Here is an 18,513-nt window from a genome sequence, read left to right on the forward strand (position 1 = left end):
GTCGTTGCATATTGTGATTGGTTATCAGTATAAAACTGTTTTACACTAACAATGTATCACAATTAAACTCAATTAAGAAATACAAAGTGATGTATAGTGTTGCCAACCTCCTACAATTTAATGTGCTGACAATGGAGCGAGAAACTACACGGCAGTCAAAATATCTTGGTTAACACCGGAATACAAAGTTAATATCACTCGACGTTCATTTGAAAACTAAACTATTTTGCTTTTAGTTTGTTATGTGTTGAGCAATGCTCTTGAAAACCCATTAGCCATTTTCATTTTACGGTTTTCTTCGTTCTTTGTCTTCAAGCACGTCGCTAATATTGAGAAATTTGGATAATTATGTTTACGTAGCTTGCTCAGTTAGTTTATATTTTGCATAATAATTTATAATATGTTTGGATCAACTTACTTCCCTATTTTCAAAATTCTTGTGCAGCTACTCAAAGATGTTCCTCCTGATAAGTCTTTTATGTTTCATCAAATGCGTCCCCGAAGGATAACTCGAATAGTAACAACTGGGGGAAGAGAAAAGTCCAAGGTTCAATTCTTAAAGGTAAATTTGGCCGAAAAAAAAATGTTTCATCAAATGAATTTAAGAAGGGTTGCATACGGATTCAGGTTGTGTAAAACATTGTAAGTTTGTAACACATTATTCTTTCGTAAAGAAAAGGAAAATAATATTCATCTTCTTCTCCAACCAATACCCTCACTGCACCACCACCAAATCTCCACCCCCATAAACCACTCCTTCCGCCACAAACATCACCTCCACCACCAAATTTTTTCACCCATCCATCTCAACCCCACTGACCAGAAGCCAGAAGATAAGAAGGAAGAGGAACCCAGAACTGAGCAAAAAAGTGGATGATGATGGAGTGAAAGAGCTTGTTGGAGAAGTAGGGATTTTGAACTCGAATCGGATCAGAATCTGACCTGAGACGTGGGGCATCGCGTCGAGGAATGGAAACATGGGTTCCTTCAGGTCGTGGATCGAGAAGCCTTGGAGTGCTTCGACGAGTTCTAGGGTTCTGTGGGTTGTGTTCTTGGGTTAGGTGGCCACCATTCGGTGTCTGGTAGGAGAAATGGAGATTAATGGTGCAGATTCAACAAAACAATCAAAGAAAAAAATAAGAATGCCTGCTCCTTTGTTTCAATACTATCTTCTCTTTCTCACTGAAACAATTTGTGATTGAGATGATTTTCTTCTTTTGTTGGTGATCGATAATTTAAACACATTTCAGGCTTTTGCCCCTATTGTTGATTTCACTTAAATGAGGTAATGAAGTTCACCAAATTGAAGCTTTGAGGTAACTCAGTGAATTTCTGGATCAGCTTCCTCTATTAATAGATGAAAATGGCTGTGAATTCCTGGATCAGCTTCCTCTATTAACAGATGAAAATGGCTGTCAAGAGGAGGGAGAAAGAGAGAGATTAGGGGAAGAAGAATGAACATAACCCAGAATGAAGAAAACAAACTCATTGTTTTTGGGTTTTTTTATTTTCAGAAAATAAAAAAAACGAGGGTCATATCTCACTTGTGCACATTTGAACAAGTTTTTTCTTGTGTACCATAGGGGAATTACTTTCACCAAGTCATTTAAAACTAATCAACAATTACGTTGCGGACCCTTGAAGAGAAAAGTTGAACAAGCACTGTGGTAATTTACATAAATGATATTTTAACTTACAAAATAAAATGCATAGCAGAATATAGAAATGACTATAGTTAATGCAGAAATCTTTCCTGAAAATCATAAGGCTCAACTGAGAAAGTAGGAACTAACAGCAGACCAATCTACTGTTAAAGAACTTCAAGATATAATTCCATGAATCTCAATAGCCACTTAAGCAAAGGGTCCATTAATCTGTTATAGCACTAACTAATCATGTAAGTACTCATTCAATAGGTCTTAAATCCTAATTGTCATACAAACTTCAAAGTATCTTTAGGGACATCATGAAACTACGACAGAAAATCTAACCAGCACTAGATCATCATGATGAAGTGGTTAAATCAAATTACAAGCAAGCTCAATGCATATCACAACTTGATTCGTTTCAACCCTTTCACTCCAAAGTCCATACCATCTTTAAGCTCCAAGCCTCTAAAATGGGTAAAATCAACAATATCTGCACAACTTCAAGTCAAAAAACCAACAGCACATTAGCGTATAAAAATCAGGAATTGTTTTTGCAGAGAAGACACCCTAAGTAGTTAACTGAAAATCATGTAAAATAGGGTAACAGAAACAAAGGCAATAACAAATTAACAATGCCTAGAAGAAAAAAAACAAAATGATACTAAATAGCATGTACTAAGACCAACTAAAATTTGACAAATCCAACTTTCAAGCATTGTTAGATTTTAAAATTCCATTCGAACTCAAATCTAACTGAAATTAGGAAAATGTTTCCTTCACGTCCATTTACACCTCCATCTTTGGAGAGAGAAGTGGGAGATTTCTATATAGGACATTCTCTAACACTAGCAGACAAGAAGTATCATCATTTGAAGAAAAACTAGAACATCAAGGAAAGTGTAGAAAATATTCTTTAATATTTGGTGGCTCGATAGAAACATAAACATATGTATTGTAAATGTCATTTGATATTTTATAAGACTTTCTCTTTGAAATAGTACTGCAAAATCTAATTGGAAATACTAATTGTTTTAGTCCAAAGACTTTCCCATTCAAATTGCGTTTGACTTTTCAGAGTAAACAAACATCAAACCTTTTTCATCTTTCCTTGCCATTTTCCATTCATGTATCAACCATTCTGCATATAGTTTTTATTTTTACATAATGAAAGATGCATTAGAACAAAAAGGTGAAAAGGGTTGGAGACAAATGCTTACTATCAGGCATCTTCATTTTCTTCCACAAAGTCATCAGGCAGTGCTGCTAGTTCAGGGAGTGTTAGTATGCTCTCCCTATACATGTCAAAATATCTTAGCGCGCTTTGCCTGCGGCCCAGTCTATCTTCGTAAGTCTCGAGCAGTTCACCATCATCATCAAATTTCTTGTATGTCCCACTCTCATCTAATCCGAAAACACCCCCACCTTCAGTGAAAAACATTGGGAAAAAGTTCATGTCGTTTACAAGGCCATGAATCGTCAAAACAAAAGATTTAGTCCAAGAAGACTGCACTTTATAATCTTTCATGACCCATATCTCAGCCACTTCATGGCCATGACGACCTCCACTTGAGTAACACACACTAAGACACCCTCCCAGTACCCTCAAATAACCTCTTTCATAAGTTGCCAATGCCGCTGCCAAATCAGGTGAAAGAGGAATCTCGGACAAACTTCTCTCCACCAAATCAAAGGCAATGACTGCATGAAGCCATGTAGCCTTGGATTTAACCAACCAATGTAGAGACTTATCAAAGAAAATCCCACATAAGGACTCATATCCGATTAACATTTCCTGATATTCAACATCAACATAATAAAAGGAGGGTACATTGGTTATCAGAGATACAACCTCAATTCGAGGCAGTGAAAACTTCACTCGAGGTTCACATACTACGCCCAATCGGATTATAACAAGCAAATAGTCATCCTTCGACTGGTCATACCCAAAACCACTGAGAGGATCAAAAAACAAACCAGCAAAATAAGGAGGAATTCCTCGGCGAACATGGGTTGAAGTTGAAGGGTCATACCATGAATCCCAGTCAACATAGGTGGCTGGAATTTCTTTGTGGGCACCAGTTGAGGGATTCCACAGAATGAGATCACCTAGTTTTGGACTGGTTAACATAATAAACCCTCTGCAAGAACCCAGAGCTTTGATATAGGTGCCACTGTGGGGTGGGAATTTGAGGTTTACTACAGCAGAATCGTCGTGAAGCGATGCTTTTAAATCAAATGATTCAATTTCAGATATATCAAAATTATTGAATCTTTCGCGAAGAAGACGGTGAGTGGGTGAAGCAGCTAGGTCAAAATGTGATTTACCAAATTGGGGATTTGAAATGAGAGAGCGCCATGCAGTACACACAGATTTGAAGCGCACAAGAGACCTTACCGGTAGCCTTAGGAGGATTTCAACGATCAACTCGTGAGGCAGAGCACCGAAGTTCAGGAACTCCTTCTCCTTCTCGATCTCGTTCATATCGTTGTTCATGATTCTTCTTGTTCAATGTTTCAGTAGCAAAGAGAGAGTGTTCGGTGTTCTGTATGGGAGTGGCCGGCAATGGCGCCGCGGCGCAAGAAGATTTTGCTGCAAGAATGAGGAAGAAGAGAGTTTGTTGTGTTAGGGTTTTGATTTGTTTAGGTTACTACATAATTGATTTGAGAGTGAGATATTTCCCTCTACGGATATAGAATTTGTATTACAAAAAAATATTTTCATTAAGAGATTCATTTAATAATGACAATTGCGGTTTATTTCTATAAATAAATTGCATTCATTTAAAATTTAGGGTTAAATAAAAAAGATAAATTAAATTTCGTGGGGCAAGGGATCAGTCTCACAACTATCAGTGGATATCTAGGTAAAATAAAGATTCGGGAAAAAAAGTTAATATGAATCCCACATCATTTGAGAACTTACTATTTTTCTTTTAGTTTGTTATGTGTAGAGCTGGGTACACGAGCTGGATAACCATGTTCAGAAATGCTCTTTAAACCCATTAACCATTTCCATTTTATGGGTTTTCTTCATTCTTTGAGTCTCCAAGCTCAAGTCACATTGCCAGTATTAAAAATTTTGGATAACCATGTTTATGTAGTTTGCTCGGTTAGTTCAATATTTTGCATGATAATTTATAGCATGTTTGAATCAGCTTTACTTTTCTCAAAATTGATTCTGGTACTTAGAAGCTACTCAAAGACGTTCCTCCCTGTAAGTAGTTTTACCTTTGAAATCAATTGTAAGAGTATTTCCATACATTGATTGCACTTTTATTCCCATTGAAGTTTCGTTTTTTTTTTCCCTTCATATGAATTGAAGTCCTACTTATTCCTAGATTAGGAGCTCTTTTTCCTCTCATTGAAGATTGAACCTTTCCCTTCTTCTTCCCCCTTTCCTCCTTTCAATTTCTTCTTTTATAGCAACATTTTGTGATTTCTTTTGCATGACTCTCCTAAATTTGATAATTCTTCTCATCAGGGATTTATAAGAATAATCGTTATCTTATTCTATCATGCAACAAAGGAATCAAGAGAAGAGTTGAACAAGCACTATCCTACTCATTGTCACCCATTAGCTGGTCTAATATCTCCTACAATGAAAATCCAGTCTTTACCGGTTCACATTATCTTTGCACTTATTTTGGCTAGGTGTGTTATTGCATCTAGTTGTACCCAAGTGTTGTGGTATATCCTTTTTTGTTGCTTAAACACAAGTTGTTCACCTAAATAGAACTGATAGAAGAACTTAGTAGAAGATTAATCAAGATTTTGGGGGAAAGGGGACATTTCCTTGTACTTCATCTCATATATGAGATATATGAGATGGACATCCATAACCACTCCTCACAAATGGCTGCAGTGCATTATCTTGTCTCCCTAGTAAGTGATATATTTAATATTATTTATTGCACAGGCACTTCTTCAGTATATATCCTACATAGCCTAGCAATCTTCAACTATGTAGAAGAACAACAGTGAATTTTATATTCTTCTTTAGTACTAAGAAATTTTAAGTGCATGTTAAAGCATTAGATAATTATCTGTTATGTTTGTAGGCCAAATAAAGTTTGAGTGGGATGACTCAAAATACGTGTCAATCGAATGGTTTTGTATGGAGGGTCTAAAGTAATTATTAGCATAGTAATATTTTTCTAGATCATTGGTAGTTTGCACGATGATAAAAGCTGTGCTTAAACTCAAGTAATATCCAAACAGACACAAAGTCTATGACCTGAATATTGTTCCATACACCTTAATCCTATCTATATTTCTACTCATATATTGGGAAGCTCTTACAGTACATCTTATGCACAAGGCCAAGCATTTCTTAAGTGAAGTTCAAAATGTAGGGTGATGATAGAGTTATGTCATATCCCTATTTCTTAGGTGCTGGAGTTGTTTCTACTTAAAATTTGTTTAGATATCCGTTGTTAGAAGTCCCACATTGGCTAGAGATAGAGCATAGATAGCCTTTATATATGGTTGTGCAAACCTTAACTCTTGAGCTAGCTTTTGGGTTGAGTATAGGCCCTCTAATTTCTAATATGGTATCAGAGTCTATCCTAGATCCATTTGTTGTTTGTTGTGGAGACTTCCCATATTTGGGGCATCCGTTGTTGTTGTTCCCACGTTCCAGGTTGTTCAGTCCTGGACGTGAGGGGGTGTGTTAGAAGTCCCACATTGGCTAGAGATAGAGCATAGATAGCCTTTATATATGGTTATGCATATGACATATATGCTCTAGCTTGAGGGGAGGATCTGGATATTGTTAAATCTTAATTATATTTGTTACAAGCTATGCATATGACATATATGCTATAGCTTGAGGGGAAGTGTTAGGTATTGTTAAGTATCTTAGAGACTACAGTCAGTCGCTGCTGCCGGAGAGAGATATTCCCAATAATAGTCCAAAATTTATACACCAACAAACCACACAATGCAAAACCAATTCTGCACTTTAATAGAGAGCAAAAATCTTTTCCAACTCCAAAACCACACTGTGCCATCAAAGAAACAAGAAACCAAAACAAGAAACTAGAGCCAACCATGTTCTGAATCTTAAGATCCTTAAATTTAGCGTTGAAACAAGTTTTTGAGTAATACGAGCATACTTCCTTGCTGCCAATGTGGACCAATGGACTTCTGGAATGGAACAGGGAGGAGAGGAAGACCGGTTCTGGGCAAGAACCGCCAAAAACCGAGAACTGAAATTCTTAGAATCTGGAGAACATGTGGGCAAAAAGGAAAGAGAACAAGCGTGAGGGCACCATGTGTCTTGCCACAACTACACCAATTGTAGTTTTAAGTCCTAGTTTAGACTACCAAGAGTAACCAAAAGTGATAACTACTGTCCACCAAACCACTGCTCCATCAACAACTTGCAAACGAAACCCAAAGATGCAAAAACCACAGTAACAGAATTCCACAGTAGCATGGTTCAGACACTTTAACACGAGTCACGGCCACAAACGACACGCAAGAAGGGCAGATATGGAGAAACCGACCGCTGGAACAGAATCAAGAGAGCATGGCGAACCTTTCTGTGGAAGCGGCATCACGAACGATGGCTGGGAAGGCGGCACAGCGAACCGACCGTTGATTTGATAGTGGTTGAACATTACTAGGGTTCCAAGAGAAAGGGAGCCATAATCAGAAAGAAACGAGGCCGTAAGAAAACGGCTAGAACTAACAAGCGGAAGCAAAGTAAGAAAAATAAATCCAAAGAGATTTGGAAAGTCACCATGAGGGGGCTCACGGGGGAGGAGCCCCCTCACAGCGGAGGGATCAAAACTAGCTCTGATACCAACTTGAATTTGATAAAATAATACTTGTATTTCATTCATAATACTTGACTAGACTACAATATATATAGACTAACAAAGAGATTAAAACAAACTAAATCTATCTAAACCTATCTCTATTTAAATAGATATCATCTCTATTTAAATAGATACTAATCTAAAATAGATAAACAAATCTTAACTATATCTCCATGAGATAAGACTCATAATAAACTAAATCTTAACAGATATTCAACATCCGTTAACATCTGTGCAAGCATACATTAGCATGCACTTCAAGACAAAAAAGTAAATACATCCCTTCACATGGATTGAGATGAACACTCAATTGCTATCCAAACACACACTTACTAGTTGATTTTGGCTGACATTTGTATCCGAAACACTTTTTTTGGTGGGTCATCAAGAGAATACCATGCCATCTCCAACTTTTTCATGGCAAGTGTAGTCATGTTTCATTCTGATTATGCAACTTTATATTGTAACAAGAAAATCAAGAGATTTATATACTGATGACAATCATCAATACCCTCATATTTAATTAAATAGTTATTAATCATTCACACTTCACTTTCTTTTCATCTCATTTGCACTCACTTACCATTTCTATCACTCTCTTCTTTTCATATCACATCACCTCTTATTTCTCTACCTTTTGTGGTTTCTTTCTCCTGGTCAAAATGGATATTAAGTGTGACGAAAGTATTTATGAAGAACTCACTTTTAAGTTAGATAGTGATAAAGAGGAGAGTCCAAGGACTTCTAACCCCACACCACATGCCACATCAAATGGGTAATGGACTATAATGTCTCCCTTTATCTCTAAAATAAATCCTTCATATAAAGAAATCAAATCTAAACAATTGGTTCAAACAGACTCTTGCTGTTTCTCATCTTCCAAGTCATGAGCAAGTTGCTGAAATTTTAAAGCTCCATCTAAACAAAGATACTCAGAACTAAGAGTAGTTTCAAAATCATCTCGCTGGTTCTCAAGTTCCAAGTAATGAGCCAAGTTGCTGAAATTCTCACTAAAGCTCTACATAAACAGAGATACTCTGAACTAAGAGATAAACTAGAAGTAGTTTGAAAAATCATCACTAGTCTGAATTTAAGGGGGGAGAATAATAGTGATATAGTTAGTCTCTGTTTAGATTTCGTTTTAGTTACTACGTTTCAGTAGTAGTTAGTTGATTCTGTATGTACCTGTCATGATTGATAGCTGTAGTTAGTTAGTTAGTTCTTAGCTTCTATGAGAAGCTACAGTTTTCTATAAATACAATTAAAAGCTTGGTTAAGAATCCTAATAACGGTTAAAGAACATCAACATATAATATTTTCATCAAATATTATACGTACCAGGCATTCTCCATATAGTTCATACTTTTTTCATCAAATATTATATGTACCAGACATCAAATATTTTCATCTTTCCTTGCCACACTCCCATTCATGGACCAGGCATTCTACATATAGTTCATACTTTTATGAACGATGAATTAGAACAAAAAGGTAAAAATGGTTGGAGACAAAGGCTTACTTGTCAAGCATTTCATTTCCTTCTTCAAAGTCACCACCAGGGAGTGTTAGTAGGTTTTCTCTATACATATCAAAATATTTTAGAGCAAATTTGTCCTCGATTCCATATGCATGCTTCTCAAGCAGTTCTCCCTCATCAAATTTCTGCAGTCCTCCACTATCACTATCATCAGATCCTAAAACACCACCACCTTGGGTAGACCAAATTGGCAAAAAGTGCATGGGGGCATAAACAGAGATAACAAAAGATTTAGTCCAAGAAGACTGCCCTTTATACTCTTTCATGACCCATATCTCACTCTTTTCAGTGCCATCACCTTCATCCGGAAAACTTAAGGCTTCAGCTGAACAACATAGACTAAGACATCCTCCCAATACACCCAAATGATAAGCATCATAATTTGACAATTTCTCAAGCAAAACAGGTGGCAACGAATCTCAGATAAGATAAAGTCCTTCCCACCAAATCAAAGGCAATGATTACATCAAGTGTAACCATGGATGTGACCAACCAATGCAGAGACTGATTCAAGTACAAACCAGATAGTGTACAAGGTCCAATCTCCATATACTCATCCCCAACACCATAAAAGGAGGTCATATTGGTTTTCACCGACAAAACCCCAATTAGCTTCTAAATCCAATGATTCAACTTCAGAATCATCATGGGCTCTTTGAAGAAGAAAACGGTGGGTAGGTGAAGCAGCTAGGTCAAAATGTGATTTAGCGAATTGGGGATTTGAAATGAGAGAGCACCATGAAGTACACACGCATTAGAAGCGCACAAGAGACCTTACCGTGAGCAGAATTTCAACAATCAATTCGTCAGGTAGAGCAGCAAGGTTCAGGTTCAGGTTCTCATTCTCCTTCATCTTCATCATCTTCTTCTTCTTCTTCTTCTTCTTCTTCTTCTTCTTCTTCATGTTGCTGCTTCAACCTTTCAGCAGAGAGACAGAGAGAGGTTTTGTGAGGGTTTAAGGCTATGTTTGTTTTCGTTACTTCAAAATGGACAGTGTTTCCAATTTTCTCAATACTCATCAAGTGTTCCATTTTTTGTGAGTGAAGATAAATGACATTTACTAAATCTATTGTGATATTTTCAAAAATGATATTTAAAAAAAAAAAAAATCATTTCAAGTAAAATCTATATTTAAAATTGAAAATAAGAAATTGTATAATAAGAATAGATTATTTTTGCACTTTTTAAAATATAATATTTGAAAATAGACAATCCAGTTAATTGAATAAGAGGAGATGTTCATGTTGAAAAACTTTGCTTTCACTAAATGGTTTGGAAATTCAAATAGAGAGAAAGAAAAAGCGTTGAAGAATGCAAGGAAAATGGCAGTCAAATAATCTAGCAGATGACAGTCCTTGATCCAAGTAGCGATTGGACAGGACGGGGGTGCGGGCCCTGGACAATCCCCGTGCAACCTCACGAGAGGGGGGATTAGGGGAACCTTCCTTAAGAGAGCTCTATCTCTTTAGGGATGAGCTCCATGAGAGAGGGGTACAGTCGGATGCCTTTTAAAGGCTAAAGGAAAAAGGTTTTCAAGTAGTGAAGATGAAAACTCTACTACTTAATCTATAGAACTGGAAGAGAAGTCCACCAAAAAAACAACCAAAAGTAACAACCACCTCATATTGATAAAAAGTTCATAGAACAATTTGAAATGAGAAAAAAAAATTGATCAACAAAACAGAAAAGCATGAATTGCACGAAAAGTTATTTTCGTTTAAATGTTTGTGCGACTCGGAGGACATAAGACGACTCCGTTTGGAAACACAGCTTAATTAAGCGCTTATGACCGTAAGCGCTTATGACATAAGTGCTTATTCATAAGTTATTTTAAAATATTTATTGAAATAAATAAAAAATAAGTTATATATATTTATTTGAGCTTATCTGATAGCATAAGTGCTTATGTCAGTGTTTGAGAGAGCTTTATGACCTACCATAAGCTGTTTTGAGCTTATTTTCATAAGCTATTCAGGATAGCTTATGAGCTATTCAGGATAGCTTATGAAAAAGAGCTTATGCTTATATATAGTTTATTTTCAATTTATTTCAATAGTTATTTTAAAATAGCTTATGAATAAGCGCTTAATTAAGCTGTGTTTCCAAATGAGGCGAAGCTCAAATAAACTCTTCCAAACGGGTCATACAAGAAATCAAATACCTATGGACAACTTAAATTTTGATTTGAAAGGTAAAGTCAAAACAATCATTAAAAGTTTATTTTCTGTATCTTTGTGTAATCGTGTCCACTAGGAAGCGAATAAAGCCCATAATCAAATTCTCAGCCCAACCTAAACCCAAAAAAAACTCACTATATATTCCTCACATTCACTTGAAACATAAACCCTAGTTGCTCCAAGCTCACTCTCCCCCATTTCAATGGCCGCAGCAGCAGCTCGTCCCCTTGTCACCGTGCAGGCCCTGGAGGGCGATATGGTTGCAGACGCAGCTGCAACCATTCCCATCCCCGATGTCATGAGGGCCTCCATCCGCCCTGACATCGTCAACTTCGTCCACTCCAACATTTCCAAAAACTCCCGTCAACCTTACGCCGTCTCCCGCCGCGCCGGACACCAGACCTCCGCCGAGTCCTGGGGAACTGGCCGTGCCGTCTCCCGTATCCCCCGTGTTCCCGGTGGCGGTACCCACCGTGCTGGCCAGGGAGCTTTCGGAAACATGTGCCGTGGTGGTCGCATGTTCGCTCCCACTAGGATCTGGCGCCGCTGGCACCGTAAGATCAACGTCAACCAGAAGCGCCATGCTCTCGTCTCCGCCATCGCCGCCTCCGCCGTTCCTTCCCTCGTCCTCGCCCGCGGCCACCGCATCGAGACCGTACCTGAGTTTCCCCTTGTCGTCAGTGACTCCGCTGAGGGTGTGGAGAAATCCAAGGAGGCTATCAAGGTTCTGAAGCAAATCGGAGCCTTCCCTGATGCTGAGAAGGCCAAGGACAGCACTGGCATTCGTCCTGGTAAGGGGAAGATGCGTAACCGTCGCTACATTTCTCGCCGCGGTCCTCTCATTGTTTACGGTACCGAAGGCGCGAAAGCGGTGAAGGCTTTCCGTAACATTCCCGGTGTTGAGGTTGCCAATGTGGAGAGGCTCAACCTTCTGAAGCTTGCACCTGGTGGGCACCTTGGGAGATTCGTCATCTGGACAAAATCTGCTTTCGAGAAGCTCGATTCGATTTATGGGTCGTTTGATAAGCCATCGGAGAAGAAGAAGGGTTACTTGCTTCCAAGGTCAAAGATGGTGAACTCTGATCTTGCTAGGATTATTAACTCTGATGAGGTTCAGAGTGTTGTGAGGCCTATCAAGAAGGATGTGAAGCGTGCCACCCTCAAGAAGAACCCACTGAAGAACCTCAATGTGATGCTCAGGCTCAATCCTTATGCTAAGACTGCCAAGAGGATGGCTCTGCTCGCCGAGGCCCAGCGCCTTCAGGCTAAGAAGGAGAAGCTTGATAAGATGAGGAAGATCGTCTCTAAGGTAAATCCATTTCTACATTTTCATTTTTACATCAAATGACTTAGAGTTGCATTCATGTTTGTGGAATCTACAACTGTGTTTTTGTTCTAAGTTACTATTCTTTCAATTATGAATGCGAAATGCATTTTTGTAAGTAGATTGTATGCCAGTAGTATGTTTGAATGTTTATTAAACAATCATTGAGATGCATTCCTGTTTAAACATTTTTCTTTGTATGTTTGTTATAGCATTCATAGGTCTTCTTAACCTCCATATGTGTGTTTGTTCTTAGAAGTTCCTCTTCTGTCAAAGATGTATGCCAAATGCATTTTTGTTTTGATCTGATAGGTAGATCGTATGCCCATAGTATGTTAGAATGTTTTTGTGAGATGCATTGATGTTTAAACATTTTTAATGGTATGTTTGTTTTAGTATTCCGAGGTCTTCTTATCCTCTTAGTGTGATAGGAGTTAGGCCATACTGTACTTTGTTTTGAGAAGTGCATAGGAACAAGTGTTGTGTTGAAGATTTTTAAAACCAAACATGAACTTAGATTAATGAGTTCCACTATATTTTTCTGCACATTTTTCATTAGAGGCAAATGTAATTAAACCAGGGTTGATAGTATTTTACTGTTGAATCTTGTATTTTGTGGTGGGGTTCCGTGTCCATGGCGGTTCTCTTAGGGGGGACTTCTGGGCATGTGAAGTCCCTTAAGTTGAACTTCCACGAATGTGGGCAGCCTTTGGCTCACTTTAGTTTGTGATGTCTTGGCCTTGTGGCTGATCGGTAGCGAGCTGGGGAAGATGTTTACATTCAGTCCGTCCTGGCAAGTGCTTATATGTGCTCCTTTTGGTTGGCTTTGTAACTCGGCGAGAATAGCTATTGCTACTGCTAGTCTCGTAGGCAACTTCAATTAACTCTTACAAGGTGCAGGTTGGATGAAGTGTGCTTAAAATTTCTACAACATTGACATCCAACCTTGCATGTGAAAAAAATCAGCAGTGTTGGTTTAGCCATTCCATATCTTCTCTATGCTGTGTGATCTGTTATATTGTGCATTTCAATTTTGTCAGTTCTGTATTGACATTTTTTTTCTTGTTTCTTTTAGGAGGAAGCTTCTGCCATCAAGGCTGCAGGAAAAGCATGGTATCACACCATGGTGTCAGATTCAGATTATACAGAATTCGACAACTTCTCAAAATGGCTGGGTGTTTCACAGTGAAGCTTGTCATTTATATTATCACATTAGATTTTTTTTTGTATGTCCTAATGTTCATTGAGAGATAAATTTCAGTTGATTTGAGTTTTTAGCTAAAAATATGGATTCAGTTCCATAACAAAGTTCAATTACATTTCTTGTTGAATTACTATTGAAATATATTAGTGATGAAAACAAAGGACCAGACTACATGATCTTGGTTCCTGTGTTTTCCTGTCAGCAATAAGGCACCAAAACATTGACTTGCATACCCGCATTGTGAGAGGGTGTAATTTCTCTAGACAACCTATAATTGGATAAACAGTGACATATTACCCTGCTGAAACTCAGTGGATATCTTCCTGCGATTGTAAAATTCTGAAATCATCTCATTGAGTCTTTCAACACTTCATATACTCATTCGATCCACAAGAAACATAAACATAGTACTATTAAACTCAATTAAGAAGTACAAAGTGAGGTTTGTTGCTGGTCTCCTACTGTTAAGACTGTTGGGATATCTTGGATAATGCCCAAAAAAAAGTTAATATGAATCAACGTTCATTTGAAAACTTACTATTTTTCTTTTACTTTGTTATGTGTTGACTGTTGAGAAATGCTCTTAAAAACCCATTAGCCATTTTCATTTTACGGTTTTCTTCATTCTATGAGTCTTCAAGCACATCGAGCAATGCTCTTAAAAACCCATTGGCCATTTTCATTTTACAGTTTTCTTCATTCATTGAGTCCTCAAGCACATCGCTATTATTATTAATAGTTCGTATAGTATGTTTGGATCTACTTTATTTTCCTCAAAAATCAAAATCAATTATTGTACTTTATAAGTTACTCAAAGACGTTCCTCTTAACAAGTAATTTTCCCTTCAAATGCGTCCCCAAAGGATAGGTATACATTACTCATTTATGTTTCATCAAATGCGCCCCTAAAAGATTACTCGAATGGTAAGAACTGGAGGGACGGAAAGACCTCAACTCCTGTATAGGGTAATTTGGCCAAGAAAAGAAAAGTTTCATCAAATGCATTTAAGAAGGGTTGCATACGAATTCACATTGTGTAAAACATTGTAACACAATATCTCAGCCACTTCATGGCCATCAACTCCACTTGAGTAACCCACATTAAGACACCCTCCCAGCACCCTTAAATAACCATTTTTATAAATTGCCAATTTTGCTGCCAAATCAGGCGAAAGAGGAATTTCCAATAAGCTTCTGTCCACCAAGTCAAAAGCAAGAACTAGATGAAGCTGTGTAGCCTTGGATTTAACCAACCAATGTAGGGACTTATCCAAGAAAAACCCACATTGGGACTCAAATCCGGGTTCCAGATATTCAACATCATCATCATAATAAAAGGAGGGTACATTAGTATTCAAAGATAAAACCTCAATTCGAGGCCTTGAAGACTTCACTTCAGGTCCAACATATTGCACACAAACAGTGAAGCTGTTATTGCTACTCTGTATCACTTGAGATTCATAAACATCACCCAATCGGATTAGAACAAGCAAATATTCATCCTTGAACTGGTCATACCCAAAACCATAGAGAAAACGAAACACGAAACCATCAAAATAAGGTGGAATTCCTTGTCGGAGACGGGTTGAAGGGTCATACCAGGAATCCCAGTCAGCATAGGTGGCTTGAATTTATCTGTGGGCAGCAGTTGAAGGGTTCCACATAATGAGATCACTAGCTGATGGACCCATCATTTTTGTGAACCTAAAGTCAGAAAACTGGGGGCAGTGTAGGGTGGGAATTTGAGGTTTACAACAGCAGAATCATCGTTAAGCGATGCATCTACATCAAATGAAGACGGTGAGTAGGTTCAGCAGCTAGGTCAAAATGGGATTTACCGAATTGGGGGTCGGAAATGGTAGAAAGCCACGACTTACAAACGGTTTTGAAGCGAACGAGAGACCTCACCGGTAGCCTCAACAGAATTTCAACGATTAACTCGTGAGGCAGAGCGGTGATTCTCGGATTCTCGTTCTTCATGCTGCTTCTTCTTCAATATTACAGTAGCAGAAGAGTGGGTTGGCTGCGAGCAAACGAGGTAGCGCGAATGGAAGCTTGGTGAAGAATGGGAGTGGCCGGCAATGGAGTCGCGGCGGAAGAAGAGAAGAGAGTGTACTGAACTGAGATTGAAATTGCAATGGTTCTGGTTCCTTGGGTTTTGGGTTTAACACCCCACCCATTAGGCCCCCGCCCCACCTTGGGGGGCGAAATTACCAGAAAACCAGTTGATTAAAAACGGTAAATGATTACCCGACTCTATAACGGGTAATCATTTACCGATCGTGTTTAAAACATATAAACACGACAGTTTGGGTTTTGAAACCCATTATTTCAAAACCCAAATTTCCCTCCCTCAATCGCATCCTCTCTCAAAGCTCGGTTCCACCACTTCAATCATCTCAAAGGTCGGTTCTAATCATCATCAAAGCTCCCACAAAGACCCATTCCATTACATTCAAAAGGTAAGTTTTGATTTCAATGATTTTCACATTTGAAGTTTGAATTAGGTCAATGGTTGAACACTAGGGTAGTTGATTGATGATTAGAGGTAGGTTTTGTTGCCTGAAATTCCATGAAACGAGTACGGGCACGAGTGGGGTGCATTTGGGTCTGTTTCTGGGTTTACTGTAATATCGGAAAATCAATTTCCGATATGATAATGGAAAATGATTTTCCGATATGGTAATGGAAAATGATTTTCCGATATGACAGTATGACAGTGCAGACTTCCAAAATTTATTTCCAATATTTAACCATGGCATGTATTTAGCTTCCAGGATTACTTTGCTGATTTGTTGTGAATTGGAAAAGATCAAGATAGATTTGATGTGTTGTAATTAGGAAAGTTGTTTATTGTTTATTGTTTATTGGAAAAGATTAAGCGCTCAAATCATATGCTTCATGTGTTGTAATTAGGAAAGTTGTTTATTGTTTTTGTTTGCTTGTGATGATGGTTGCTTGACCTTAACACAGCTAAAAATTTAATTTAATCACATTCACATGCAAACTAACAACTAATTCTCTATATTTTCCTTTTCCTATGGTTAGTTGCTAAACGATTGATGGGAAATTTCCTGATTAAGTTAAAAAATGACTCAAATGATATGCTCATATGTGAAAATGCTTTACTTATTATGACAAGTATTGTTAAATTTGTTTGTTTTGCACAGATAGCGAGAATGAAGGGCGGGAGGAAGAGGTCACGACATGCTTCTACTAGTGAGGATCCAGCGGATCGACACGAGCGCTTGCATGCTTCTACCAGGCGCAGCGACCATATTGCAGCCACTCAGGCGGTAGAGGCTTCAGCTCCGTCTCCATCCCCATCTGCTACTCCGGTCGGGGCTCCGTCAGCTACCCCCGCTCCGTCTGCTACTAGGGCTCCGGCTGAGCTGGACCCTGCTCCGTTGTCTCCGATGGCTGAGTTACCTCGTCAGGAGACATCTTCTTCTGAGCCTAGTGGCGAGGAGTCTTCTTCTTCTTCTGAGCTTAGTGGCGAGGAGTCTTCTTCTTCTTCTGAGCTCAGTGTGGCGATTGGTGGTCAAACTATGCGACGCATTCCATGATGTGGCCAGGTCACCCTTACTGTTCCGCAACATCAACTTCAAGCTGGCATGTGCACCTTCAGCCCTGCAAACCAACAACGCACATGTAAGAATTAATATTGTAATAATCTATGAAATGAAATACATATAACAAGTCATAACATAATTTTTGTACCTGTTACTTGTTGTTGTTCCAAAATGCATCACATGATTTGTCCATGCCTTGGCAAATTTCTGCTTGTGGACCAACCATGTAGTAGAACAATAAGTGGCAAATTTCAACTTGTGTTTATGCTTGCACATGTTAAACAATTCAATCCAATGAGCTTCAAATTCTGGAACTGTTGGAGCATCTACCAATTCGGCCCACTTGTCCATAACCTCTTGAGCAAAATCATCCGTGCCAACATACTCTTTGCACTTTGCCAAAACACACTTGTTGATGTGCCACAAGCATAGTAAATGGGTGGTGGTGGGAAGGCTTTCTGAAGCAGCACTCAATAAAGCAAGATCTCTATCCGTCACAATCACTCTAGGAAACCTGGATTGGTCGGAAATCAGAGACTTCATACACTCCAATGCCCAAATGTAGTCCTCTGTGGTCTCACTGCCAATGTAACAGAATGCTATTGAGTATGTTTTATCCGTGGAGGTCAGGACAACAATCTCGAGCAAGGGTAGTTTGTATTTGCTGGTCTTGTATGTGCAATCTATGATCACTACATATGGGAATGTGTTGAAAAGTTTGACGGCATTCGGATGAGCCCAAAATATATCTCTAATCACTTCCGATCCGGGTTCATTTCGTTCGAAGTGAACATACTTCTCACCGTCCAACTTCTTCAGCAAGTATTGTATCTCTGTCAGTGACCCACGAACGGATTGTCTGAACCGCTTGCAAACACCATAAATTTGTTGGATGGTAGTCAAGTTTGAAGGATCTTTTTCCTTCAAGGACGCCAACATCTTTCTAGGTGGAACCCAAGTCTTAGCCTGATTTATCACGTCCTCCTTCGCCTCACTATTCAGTCTACCAGCGTAATTGTGGCCAACTAGTGACTCAGCTGCGAGATGGATGTGTCTACCGTCCATCACCTTCAACCACCAACCTTTATCATCTTTCGTACGTCGTCCTTTTAGCCTAAAAGGACAACCTGTCTTTTGTGTTGACGTTCCTTCAACAAGATCCGGTTCTCTGTAGGGAATATACGCACCATGCTTCTCACACCCCAGAATGACATATTCTTTTCTTCCC

At 38.6% G+C, this 18,513-nt stretch overlaps 3 protein-coding genes across 9 annotated transcripts; 2 read left to right on the forward strand and 1 right to left on the reverse strand.

The window, feature by feature from the left end:
- Nucleotides 1–1,749: 1,749 nt before the first annotated feature.
- On the reverse strand, nucleotides 1,750–10,120 carry LOC130728675 (F-box/kelch-repeat protein At3g23880-like). Of its 7 annotated transcripts, none has more exons than XR_009015737.1 (4): nucleotides 8,991–10,105; nucleotides 4,045–4,239; nucleotides 2,867–3,071; nucleotides 1,750–2,147 (listed from the first exon to the last, which is right to left on the reverse strand). XR_009015737.1 is itself a non-coding variant. In XM_057580212.1 (4 exons), exon 3 carries the CDS (start codon nucleotides 4,141–4,143, stop codon nucleotides 2,869–2,871), a length of 1,275 nt encoding a protein of 424 aa, XP_057436195.1. In that variant the 5' UTR covers nucleotides 4,144–4,239; nucleotides 6,764–7,272; nucleotides 8,991–10,120; the 3' UTR covers nucleotides 1,750–2,147; nucleotides 2,867–2,868. The 7 variants fall into 7 exon arrangements, 4 of the variants coding, with proteins under 4 accessions (XP_057436195.1, XP_057436197.1, XP_057436194.1 ...); XM_057580212.1 differs by adding an exon at nucleotides 6,764–7,272 and having other exon boundaries at nucleotides 2,867–4,239; nucleotides 8,991–10,120; XR_009015739.1 differs by lacking the exon at nucleotides 4,045–4,239 and having other exon boundaries at nucleotides 9,787–10,074.
- A 1,220-nt stretch (nucleotides 10,121–11,340) lies between these two features.
- Nucleotides 11,341–13,943, forward strand: LOC130728676 (60S ribosomal protein L4). Its single transcript, XM_057580215.1, has 2 exons — nucleotides 11,341–12,494; nucleotides 13,585–13,943. Exons 1-2 carry the CDS (start codon nucleotides 11,388–11,390, stop codon nucleotides 13,696–13,698), a joined length of 1,221 nt encoding a protein of 406 aa, XP_057436198.1. The 5' UTR covers nucleotides 11,341–11,387; the 3' UTR covers nucleotides 13,699–13,943.
- A 1,961-nt stretch (nucleotides 13,944–15,904) lies between these two features.
- On the forward strand, nucleotides 15,905–17,340 carry LOC130732368 (classical arabinogalactan protein 5-like). Its single transcript, XM_057584429.1, has 2 exons — nucleotides 15,905–16,175; nucleotides 16,884–17,340. Exon 2 carries the CDS (start codon nucleotides 16,893–16,895, stop codon nucleotides 17,277–17,279), a length of 387 nt encoding a protein of 128 aa, XP_057440412.1. The 5' UTR covers nucleotides 15,905–16,175; nucleotides 16,884–16,892; the 3' UTR covers nucleotides 17,280–17,340.
- The last annotated feature ends 1,173 nt before the right edge of the window (nucleotides 17,341–18,513 follow it).

Source organism: Lotus japonicus, chromosome 1 (genome assembly GCF_012489685.1).
Source record: "Lotus japonicus ecotype B-129 chromosome 1, LjGifu_v1.2".
Classification (NCBI taxonomy): Eukaryota; Viridiplantae; Streptophyta; class Magnoliopsida; order Fabales; family Fabaceae; genus Lotus; species Lotus japonicus.